The sequence below is a fragment of the Mercenaria mercenaria genome, chromosome 1, assembly GCF_021730395.1.
Source record: "Mercenaria mercenaria strain notata chromosome 1, MADL_Memer_1, whole genome shotgun sequence".
Classification (NCBI taxonomy): Eukaryota; Metazoa; Mollusca; class Bivalvia; order Venerida; family Veneridae; genus Mercenaria; species Mercenaria mercenaria.
In genome coordinates, this window is record NC_069361.1 from 48,733,613 (window position 1) to 48,746,572 (window position 12,960).

General features: G+C 33.3%; 1 protein-coding gene across 1 annotated transcript in view; it reads left to right on the forward strand.

The window, feature by feature from the left end:
• Positions 1–12,960, forward strand: part of LOC123539024 (galectin-9-like) — a 54,824-nt gene that overhangs the window by 25,177 nt on the left and 16,687 nt on the right. The window contains exons 13-14 of the mRNA XM_053546083.1: positions 6,453–6,537; positions 12,212–12,274. Coding sequence (XP_053402058.1) covers positions 6,453–6,537; positions 12,212–12,274 — 148 coding nt within the window. The remainder of the gene's footprint in view (positions 1–6,452; positions 6,538–12,211; positions 12,275–12,960) is intronic.

A 12,960-nucleotide genomic window follows, 5' to 3' on the forward strand; every position in this document is an offset into this window, starting at 1 on the left:
AACACACTTAAACAGACTTGCAGTGCGCTTCATTTTGCAAGAAAAAACGCAGTTACACACAAAGTTATTAATTGTTTTATATCGAATCCTTTGGTTTTTGACCACTTTGATGTCACAATGAAAACATTGTGAAATATCCATATTTTCAATTAATTACCAAAGCAGAGTTTCGTCATGTTTTATGTTTTCCTCGCTGCATGTATACTAGTATGTTTGTAATTAGACTGGAATTCTTGTAAGATTTAGAATACATTGGTAATTGCTTAATATGCTACAATTTCGCTTGATGCAGAATGGTTTAAACATTTAAAATGTTATGAGCAGAATTACAAAAACAAACACAACTATTATTTACGTGGTATCTAACTTGTCCTTCAAAACCATAACTTTTGTAAATGCTGGAAATAATTTGGCTACCAGTGGTCAGTTGTCATTACAGAAGGACGATTAAAATACACAGTTATTGATAAATGAATAAAACGTTTGGATTTCCCCAGTTAAGGTACACTAGAACCAAATTTCATATTTGAAAATATGAACAAATACAACATAATATAGTTGTATTACATAAACGTTAACATAAAATTGTCAGTTTGTGTTTATTACCAATAATATGCGCCGGTTTTAAGACAGTACACAGTACATGTATAGCTAAACACAGTATAAATATGTATTAACACTACAAATTGGAAGTCTTTTAATAAATGACTATTACTGAATGAAATTTAGGTATGAATGTAGCTCTACATATACAATTGATTTATATACTTAAAACACGATTAGATACATTTGGTGAGGATTTCCTTCGTTTTTTGTAAATATCTAATAATAAAAACATTTTAATGAAAAATGGGCACTGGATGTCTTTCTTTCAGCGGTAACATCAAATCAACTGTCAGTGAGCACGTTAAATTTCATTCATTGTTTTTCTATTAGCTGCATGTCCTCATTTTTATCATGTACATACGCTCAACTGTAAATGACAGAAAATTTTAATATAGATTTTCATTCGGGCATTACCTGAAAGATATGAAACTTCAAAAATTTATGGTTTACATTATGCTGATCAAACAAAACGACCACTTAACACAAAAAGAGGAAATTTTTATAATCTTCGTAATTGTTCTAAATTCGGCGAGTTTCATACATGTAATTAAAATTTTATGAAGAAACAAGGATATTAACTATCATTGTTAAATTGTTAAAATGTCCACAACGGAAGAAATAAATCCAGTTCCATTTCCTTAATATCATTGTCCAACACTTAGATCGATTAGATAAAAATAAATATACGTATATGACTTACATCTTTATTGTTGTCAGTACTTTATTGCTTGGATTTTGAGCAGGTTTTGTCACAGGAAGGTAAGTTTTCTTGAATATGATTTTGAGCGTTAAGAAATGACTTCAGAAATGAAACATTTTTGAACGACACAATAGGACGGGCAAATCCATGAAACGCTCTATTTATGCTCAATTTGCCGATCTTATTTTGTCTCGTATGAACACTGATAAAAAGAAGTTTCATTTCTTATATCTATATTATAATTCTTTTCCATTTGTGAACAAGATTATACAATAAATTTCGCACATTTTGTTGCATTTAACATTAAAACCAGGTTCCCGGCCATTCTGTTCACCAGACGGAACATCTGCGACGTCATCTAAGGACCGTCCTCCCTGACTATACGCGGACGTCATTAAAACAGCGGCTCGTTATCACTAAGCAGCATTGACGTCTCTTTCGCGCCTTTCCTTTTGCTGTTCATACGAAACGAACGTCATAATTTTTAATAGGAAAGAATAGGGCGAAGTAAATATTGAATCTTGCTGTTTACATACTCCTAAGGGAGTGGATGAAGCGATTAAACTTTGTTTCTTGATGCTGAACATTTTATTTCACAGACAATAGGTCAGCCTTTTAATGACCATTTTTGTGGTAAAGAGCTTCATTTCTCTGGTCGCTTTTGGAACTGAAATTCGAAACCTTAGCCTCATAGAAAACTGTTGATTTTTCTCAAAAATATTGTCAACAAATTTCACTCTATATTTTCTTCAGAATTCGGGCAAATCTATTAGTATTTTTGGTATTCGAATATTGGGTCAGCCTTCGAATCAAAAATCAATTTATCAACACTACAACTCAAAATCTAATGTGTTTAAAATATCATAATAAATTCAGCGACATTTTTGTTACATCGGAAATAATTTAGACATAGACGAATTGACACTGACTTATAGTTCTTGTCACTGGTACACCATCTTCATAAACTCCATTCATGTGATTGAATCTATTAATTTTATTTCTAACAAGGATGTAGCCCCTACGTACGGTGCCCCTAAAGTGACATGTTACACACTTTTTTCCCACTTAGGTAATGTGAGGCTTTTTTTATTTCGTTTAAACGAAATGATTTCGTTTTAACGAAATAACTATTTCGTTTAAACGAAATCATTTCGTTTAAACGAAATAAGTTTAAACGAAATCATTTCGTTTGAACGAAATAACTATTTCGTTTAAACAAAATCATTTCGTTTGAACGAAATAACTATAATAACTAATTCGTTTAAACGAAATAACATTTCGTTTAAACGAAATGATTTCATTTTAACGAAATAACTAATTCGTTTAAACGAAATCATTTCGTTTTAACGAAATAACATTTCGTATAAACGAAATGATTTCGTTTAAACGAATTAGTTATTTCGTTCAAACGAAATGATTTCGTTTAAACGAAATAGTTATTTCGTTCAAACGAAATAGTTATTTCGTTCAAACGAAATAGTTATTTCGCTCAAACGAAATGATTTCGTTTAAACTTATTTCGTTTAAACGAAATCATTTCGTTTAAAAGAAATGATTTCGTTTAAACGAAATAGTTATTTCGTTAAAACGAAATCATTTCGTTTAAACGAAACAAAAAAATTCTCACATTACCTAAGTGGAAAAAAGTGTGTAACATGTCACTTTAGGGGCACCGTACCTACGTAAGTAAGGTTCTCTCCACTTAAAATCAAACGCATCCGATAATCGCGTGAATTACTTCAAATTGGCAGATTTTGACATTAACACAATTAAATGAAATGTTTTAGACTATGAGGTAGTCTGATTAATACGGAAGCTTATTAGGGCCTCCACTTATCTAAAAGTTTCGCGTCAAGTCAACTTGTGTCTTTTCGTTTTGAATAAAAACATCTGATGGAGGCGTGATAATTAGTACTTTATACGTAAATGTTTTTTATCATTACGCATACTTTTTTATCGAATTGCGTGAAATATTTGTCAATGCGATTAACTTCTACACGTCTAACTAGATCTTTCAGCGAAGTCGTCAAGAAACATAACAAGAAGATAAATGTATTTGGTATTTCAAAATAATTTACTCGACTTGTTACACCTTTTTCTCGAGAACGTTTACCTTAAGGCGATATAATTATGCATGTCACGTGGTATTTAAACACGTCAGGTTCAAAATTGCCTATATTGGTTTTGTCTGCACAGTGATGGTTTCATTATGTCTACCCAAGAAATATTCTAGGGAGACATATTGTTTTTCCCCGAGTTGTCTGTCTGTCCGTCTGTCTGTCCCGACGTGCCCACATTTGGGGTTAGCGTTTCTGTTGAATTTGACATTCTGGGGTTGTGGTCATTCTGGGGTTAAATTGGTATTGTGGGGTTAAAAAATAGTATTGTGGGGTTAAAAGGATCAAAGGAAGATAATAGGTAATATAAGGGATTACCCCACAAATCCTGTAAGTTCGTCCGTCTGTCCTTCACAAAAGGGATTTTCAAATTACTTGGCACAAATAGCCACTGTAACAAATCATGAAGGCTTGGGGAGACATGTGTTTTTGTTATAAAAACCCTTCTTGTTTGTGAGTTGATTTTAACTAAACTTGCACGTAACTTTTACCACCAAAAGATCTGGGTTCCTTTCTTGAACCAGGCATATCCCATGATTGACTCCAGAGCTATATCCCCTAAAAGGGCAAAACTTGTCTAATTTGTGGTCTTGTCTGCACAGAATTATTGTTTCATTTATGATTTTATTTTTCAGCTATATTTCAATATGAACGTGTGAAATTTCATAATAACACAACAACACTTCCCCCTCTTCCACCCCACCCCCACATCACAACCCCTCCCCACACTGAGGTGACCCCCTCCCCCCTTAAAAAAATCTATTGTTCAGCTATATTTTCAATATAAACATGTGAAAATGTGAAATTTCAAAACAACAGTTCCCCGCATCCCGACACCCTGCATCCCCTCCACCAGGGTGACATCCCTCCCTCAGTTATTTTTTTTTTATTTTCCAGCCCTATTTCAGTATGAACATGTGAAATTTCAAAAGAGCACTTCCACACGCCCCCCCCCCCCCCCCCCCCCCCCCTCCCCAACTCCCTCCCATTCAGTTATATATGATTGTCCTTTTAAGCTCGACTAAATATATCAAACACTATCAAAGCTTTGATACTAGCTAGATCAATGTAATTTTGTATGTGAATAGATGGTAATATTGAAATTATGCACAACACTTTGTTAAAATTCATGTTGCTATGGCAACAGAAATAGTCAAAATATAGTTTTCCCATATGGATCCTTTGATAACAAAAAATTATAGTGGCTAGATTAATGTAATTTGGTATGTGAATACATGGAAATATGGAGATTACTATAGGTTTAACCTCCATCTGTCTGTCTGTCCATCCGTCCGTGAGTCAGTTCTTCCGCATCTCCTCTGAAACTACTGAATGAATTTTGATGAAACTTTGCCACAACGATCTCCCAGTGCCTTAGTTGGCCCTAACTGAGAATGAGGTCACTAGGTCAAATGTCATGGTCACGGTGACCTTCAACTTAAATTTTTCTCACAATGTTTTTCTCGAAAATCACGATGTATATTTTTTTCAATTAAATATTTGTCGAAAATAGAAAAACATCGAGCATATTGAGAAAGGTTAAGTCGAAAAGTGAAAAACATCGAGCATATCGAGAAAAGTTAAGTTGAAAAGAGAAAAACATAGAGCATATCGAGAAAGGTTAAGTTGCATTACCTCTATACTTTTAATCTTTGTCAATAAATTTTATTGACATGTGTAAAACATCTTATCTAGGCGAGTAAAGACAAGTCGACTTAGCACAAAACATCTCACCAACTGTAGGCCCTAATAAGCTTCCGTAGATTAAGGCAATATAAATGAATATTTGGCTGTTTAATACTTGATTTTGAATACTTAAAGTTTGATTTTGAATACTTAATTAAAATGTTAACCATACGAAATTCAGTCATTCGTTACATATTGGGTCAATAAATGTTTACTGTTATATCGACCGGATAATGCAGTTAACGTCAAAATATTAATTCGCATCACATTTGGCTTGTTTTCTAAACACATTTCGTTATTTTTCGTTACTGAAATACATATCTGATAGACTTTGATTAAAATCCGAGTGAATTTAGATCAAATGCTGTCAAAATCGAATATTGATATTCGATACCAGCCCTAATAAGTATATTATTTTAGAATTTCCGGATAATGCTATGCAATAGCTATCCTTTGAGACCAAAGCGGATATCTGGGGTAACTCTTAATTTTGAGGGGAATTAGAATATTTTTTATATTTGAATCATATCTGGTAAGGTTTCAACCTCGTTAAGCCACTACCACGGTAACATATACCAGTAAGTATACTTGGATATTTAGGTATATATTCTACATATGGTTTGAAATCTTGAGTAGCTTTTGGGGCTGTAGTATTTTCAACAAATATGCTCATACATGCCAGACGTATGAACATATAGATACATGCACCAGATATATTTGAGATACCCTTGAGTGTCACCAAGCTAACTAACTAAGATGCCAGTATGAAAGAAGGCTTCGCGCGTTCGGTAGTTACACCAAATATATTAACGAAACAAGCTGTCTATTCGCAAAGAGCTAGGATAAGTTTGCCGGACTGTCTCTATTTTGTAGCTTTTCTACCGCTCTCAACAGACTCCTCTGTAGTATCCGTACTGGTAGGGACTGGAAGGTGTTTTTAGCGCTATGAGTAGCTTTCTTTGTATGAAAATCATTTTAAATGGAACATGGAAAGGGTACAACATATATCTGATATAACAATTACATGATAGTATAATACGTGTATTTACTCTCTAATAGTCATTTTAATCACCTCTTAGCTCAGGGGTTAAGGAGAAGAAGCCCATTATCATTCTTGGACTTAAGCTGGCAGACAGACATTCAAATACTAAGTTGAAAAAGCGAGTAACTGTATCAAAATCTCGAGTTAGTAAGTTATGTACGTCAAATTGCAAAATAATGAGTCAAAACTCCGAGTAAGTATTTCAAAATTTCGAGAACATGAAAAATATCTCCTGCCATTAATATTCTTCCACAGATTACACTAAATTTCAAGGGTTTAAAATATTTTCTCCATTTTGTAGCATGGATCACGAAGCTAACAATGGAATAACAACAAGTGACAATGGTCAAGCCTTACACGATGCCCATCAACCTTACCACCATCACGTAAGTAAACTATTTTGAACTGCATCAGCCTTTATCAGTTCTTTTATAGGTTCGTTGATGAAAACGTAAAAAGCGATTGTCTTTGCGATATGAAACGTTAAAAAGTGACATGTACATGATCAGAAATAAATGATCAATTTTTCCGTAAAAACCCGTAAGAACAATACCCATCTGCTCAGCTACACGATATATATATGAGATATATGCGACTAAAATAGGAAGAAGAAGAAGAAGAAGAATATTTTATTGACTTAAACTGTACACAGTTTCTCGTCATACATATATACATATTACAATAAACATAGCTTAACAATAAGGTCATAGTTACTGTAAAATAAATCAATAATTAACAGATCTATAGATCTATAATTATACCAGTAGTTTGTTCACAAGTTATATACTGAGCTGTGAGGGTGGTTTTCTTCAAATTATAACAATAATATTAACACATTTTGTCCATCATGGTACTCTTACTTTTCTAGCGACTATATCTAACTATCTATCTAGCAAAATGTTACCAAAGTAGATGCTCGATTTCCAGTCTACAGTAGACAGGCTGCTCGAAAAACCAATATATACTGGTTTTCTCATGGCGCGGCTCATATAAAACATTTTCTTTTTTTTTTTTTTTTTTTCAGAATAAACCCGTAGTAAATTTTACCATATTTGGAACAGTCTACATCGCCAGTCAATACACTATATCGTAAATCGAGTCATTCAATTTGATAACGGTTACATAGTAACACCTCCAAATAAGGAAATCCGATATCACGGTTCATACATATTCGGGCATGCGTAGTCAGTGTGTAAACCAAGCTTGCAACAGCTGAAAAACTGGGACATGTGTTTTGGATATATTAACCTCAAATATCAGGCTGTATAATTGTAACAGGTAAATGATTTGAGTTTAATTCTTTGGACTGATAAATGTAGTATATGTTTACTAGGGTGTTATAAGCTGACATTTGCTTGACATATAAAAAATGCAGTTTTATAAACTGGTCATACCACGTCACGTGTTTCAGTGCTTTCACAATGTTTCTGCCAGATTTAATGAGGTATCAAATTGTACTTAAATTACGTATTCTATATCCAGAAATGATAATTTCATGATTCTTTGTTGCAGCATCATTGATAAAAGTATAACTGACACAGTGGCACGCACGGGGATTGTAGGAATATGTGATATTGTACAGCATCGAAAAACAGCAGCAACAACAACAAGTCTTGATATGCAGAGAAAATAAGGTACTGCAGTACACATATTTTGTCGTAGTTAGATATGATCTAGTATGCGTATTTACTGATACAAAGTGATTGACTTTTTACTATACTGTACTTGATATAGACATGATCAATGTTTTATATTGACAATAAGTGAACAAATTTTAACTTAAGATCAGCATTCTACAATACAACTAGGCTAGCTCTTAAGCTTCCTATGTAACTCTATAGGTAGTGAATTCACCAAAGTATTTTACATATATACATGTATACAAATATTTTACAAATAGCTCATAAGCCCAATAGGTAGTAAAATCTACCTTAGTAGTTTACAGATATAAAAGTAGTTTAATAAACTAATTTAAATTTGTACAAGATGGAACAAAATGCAATATATACAGCTAACCATAATTGTTTAATCTAGCATTTCGCATAGCGAAGGCTTCATACACATACCGACTAAGATTTCTAAGGGTTTTATGGTTTTTTGTTTCCATTAACATATTGAATTTATAAACACTAGGGTGTCTGTAAAAGTATGGTTTGATATAGAGTCTTCTCAATTGGTGATATGCCTCACAGATTAATACAAAATGAAATTCATCTTCAATGTCTATTTTATTACAGATTCTGCAATGGCGCTGTTGTCTGTCGTTTCTATTCTGAGAATATCTGTCAGTTTCAACACGAAGTTTATGAGATGCAAGCCTTAATCGCGCCAAAGCAACACAATATTTGCTGGGTAATACACTTAAATAACATTCAAATTCAAAAGATGTCTTAAAGTTCCTATACAGGTACAAAGAACCAGTATTATTAGAAACATCATTGTTCCAATTCTGTACAAAAGCATCATACACTCTCTGCTTAAAAATATTTGGAAACATTTTCAGGTTCGTGGAATATGGATTGTTCCATACATAAGAAAAACCAAAATTGTCTAGTAGCATTTTTATATCACTGGCCCAGTTTCTACCATTGACCCGACCAATCATATTATATAATTCTTTGTACAAGGTACTAATAATAATATTACTACAACTGATTATTTTACACCAAAACTTTATCATTCTTACATACCTATTTATGTAAAGGGGGTATCTGCCTAGCTCCCCATATACTGCCATATTACAGGTTGACTTTTTTACATGCATTAACTGCTTGCAGAATTTTAAATGAACTCTTTCTAACTCTTTAGATTTTGTAAGCCCCCACACTTCACACGAGTAACTCAAAGTTGACCCTACAAAGGCATCAAAAAGTTGGCACATGGTCTTTGGTTTCAGTTGGAATTGTTTAATCTTTGACATTAGTACATTCAGAGCTTTCAAACCTTTGCCAGCTAAGTACTCCTGATTTAGTGCAAAATTTCCAGTGTAATTAAAAACATTGCCGAGATAATTAAAATTATTGACTATTTCTAACTCGATCCCCCCATAATTCCACTTTTCGTCTTGCCTAGTGTTACCCCTTTTTCTGAAGACCATGACTTTAGTTTTCTCTGTGTTTACAGCTAATCCCCATTTATCACAGTATGTTTTCAACATATTTAAACTATTTTGCAGGTCCTGTGGAGTTTTGCCAAAGATTACCATGTCATCTGCAAACAACATCAGTATAAAGGTAATTTCATCTATAGACAAACCACATGCATCTTCGTTTTGCAAAAATAACTCTAAATCATCAACAAATAAGGAAAATAATACAGGTGACATAACTTCACCCTGTTTTAGACCAACAGCACATTCAAAAAATTCTGAATATGATTTACAACACTGTACACATGATTTAACTTTGTTGTACATACTTCTTATAATATTTAACATTTTACCTTTAATACCTAGTTTAGATAATTTGAACCATAAACCATTTAAATAGATACTGTCAAAGGCCTTTCTTAGATCAATAAAGGCACAGTAAAGGCGACCTTTCTCATTTAAGATTTTTTGCACGACAGCATTTAATACAAAAATTGCATCTACTGTAGATCTACCGGTTCTAAAACCAAACTGATTATCACTTAAAATTTCATTACTTTCTATCCATGTGTTAATTCTTGCATTGAGTACACCTGTAAATATTTTTGCAAGGCAACTTATAAGAGTTATACCTCTGTAATTGTTTACATCATTGACATCATTTTTCTTAAATAATGGTACAATAATTCCTTCAGACCATTTATCCGGAAAATGACCGGAGTTCAAAACAACATTGAATAAATCAGCTAGATGCCCACCAATAATATCATAGGACTCAATGAAATATTCATTTAACAAACAGTCGATACCACTTGCTTTGTTTCGGCTAAGACCCTTAATAACAGTTTTTATTTCATCGAAAGTAATTGCCCTATCTAGCTCTACAAAAATAGCATCATCTGGATCACAGTCACCCGCAGCACAGAAATCCTCTGCTTCCGGAACTGTTGTTCCTGATAAATCAGCATGTAAATTTGAAAAAAATTCAAAGAACTGTTCTAGTTTAACATTACTATGATGTGTTTTTTTCTTAGAAAATAACTTCCAAAAATCCCTTGGTTTGGAATGTCTAAGATTTTCAATTTGCTTGAGCTTATTATACTCATATTTGCGTTTTTTCTTCCTAATGAGTAGTTTATATGCTGATTTAGCATTACACATGTTTATTCTATTCTGGTCAGATTTACACAAATTAAACTGATTTAAAGCTGAACTATATACAGACTTAATTGCGATGCATTCTTCATCGAACCAATCTGCTTTCTTACACAATTTATTAGGGTAATTGTAATTAGATGCTCTACTGCTTTTTATTTCCTTAGAAAACAATGGGTCTGCAACATCTCTTATAATATTAGTGAAATTGTTTATACAATTATTTACAGATTCTTTATTACTGATATTGATATTGTGTAACACATTATTCATCTCTGGTAACTTGGAAATTAATCTCCTTCTAAATTCATCTTTAAACTGGTCATTCCAACTAAAATAGTTATGCTTCAAACCAGACTGTGGTTCAGTATTATTGCTCATGGAATAGATACCACAGCAAATATTGAAAGAAACTGGCGCATGGTCTGACCATTCATTAAATTGCATGACTTTAAAATTGTTAACAATATTGAAAGTATATTCATGCAGCAATAAATAATCTATTACACTAGACCCTGCTGTATTTACATAGGTGAAGGTCCCAGCCTGGTCACCAACAAGCCGTCCGTTAGCAATTCTTACAGACGTGGATTTACAGAGATCTAAAAGCTTTAAACCATGTGAATTTGTACTAGAGTCCATAGAAGTTCTTGGTAAAGGATTATCAGGTATATATATATCACTATCTAGATAATCAACAAGCGTGTCACAAACAATATAATCATGCCTGTTACTACCAGTTCTTGCATTTAGGTCGCCACATACTATCACCTTTCCCATCTCTTGAAAATTAGTTATGTCTGTTTGTAGTAACTGGAAAAAATCACAGTTTACTACCTCATATGCTGGCGAGCCTTCTACCCAAATATATGCTCCTGCAATGTAAATGTCTTCATCGTTTTGAAAAAATGCACGTTCTAACTTTAACCAAATAACTGAGTCATGTACTGATTTTACTAATTTAACTCCATTCACGAATTCGTCTCTAATGTACACTGCAACACCTCCACTGCAACGTTTAGCACGTCTATTCTGAAATTTCCTATAGAAATTCAAGCATTTAAACCCAGATATATCAAAAGCACTGTCTTTACTCGCCCAAGTCTCGTACAAAAACAGTATATCACTATTTGTAATATAATGTATGAAGTCTTTATCTTCCAGCTTGTCCCTAGTCAATCCATGGACGTTCCACGAAAGGATGCGGAGATCCACCCTCGCAGAATCCTAGTGACCTTTACCACGACCGTTACCACCACGATTATCACTACCTCCACGTGCACCACAGGCTACAAGTTTCCCCAGTTTATGACCAAGGTTCTAATACACCTTTGGATAGAGCAACACATGTACAATGGCATTTTCTTTCTGGTTTGGTGTCAGTTGTCGCTGTGTGCCACCATCTTTATGATTGCTATTAAGATCGTTTGGTCAAAAGAGTTATTTCAAAATAGTTGCCAGATTTGGTATATTGAAACTTAATATAAAAAGGTAACGGAAGAGTCGATAGCGAGGTACCTTTAGTTTTTCGTTTAACAGATTAAAATTGTTTATGAACATCAAACTAGTATATTTTCGCTGTGAAAGGTAGGCTTAAGATTCATGCGAAAAGAAAAATAAATCTTTATTGAAACTAACTCTTGCAAAAACATATCTAAATATCAAAAGTCAAAAGCCTGAGGATAACGAGGCAAGATACAAAGTTGTAAAAGCGAGTTACTCTGTCATTTGCAGTTAGATGTTGAAGAATACAAAAAGTGTATATGTACTTCCCTATATTCAAAATGATTTTTGTGCATTTTATGCTCCTTTTACAGTGTCCTGGATGCACATGTCATAAAGCAGACGATAGAAAAGTCAGTACACACAATAGTTTTCAGGTAAGTGTTTAATAAGCATAAGGAAATAATATTTTATATATAAATTTGTAGGTTGAAGTCCAATGATGTACAAACCAAGGAAATAAAAAATATAATGACATGTAATCATTATAACGCAGAAGATATATTCCGACTTTCACTGAATACTCACACGGAATGATACTATTAGCAACCGCACCAAGGGTTTCACATTCTTGCTAGCAAGATACCGGTATGTTATAATTAATACACCCATATTTCCGATTTTTACGGAAAGCTATGTGCACGGTAGCTAACTTTGCGGAAGGCTACCAAATTTCCTAATGAGAATGCGTAATAACACGGAAATTGTCCATTACCTTAGAAGAACTAGTATTCAGCTGGATAAAATCAATATTAAAGCGAAGAGTAACAGCACGGAAATCACATGTAAACTGTTTCGGATGAAATAAAAACACTGTCCTGGAATAAGCACCTTTGGAAAAGAGAAACTCATCTATGGCTAGCAAACCACACACACTTACACCTAAAGTATATATATATTTCTTTATTTCCTCCAATGACGAAGAGCATATGAATCATACAATACAATTAAATACAAATACGAGAACAGTATATACAAAATATATATATACATGTGAACAACAAATGCATTTGAGATATAATATTGCATAATGACATGCTGAAAAAGACCTATATATAACAAT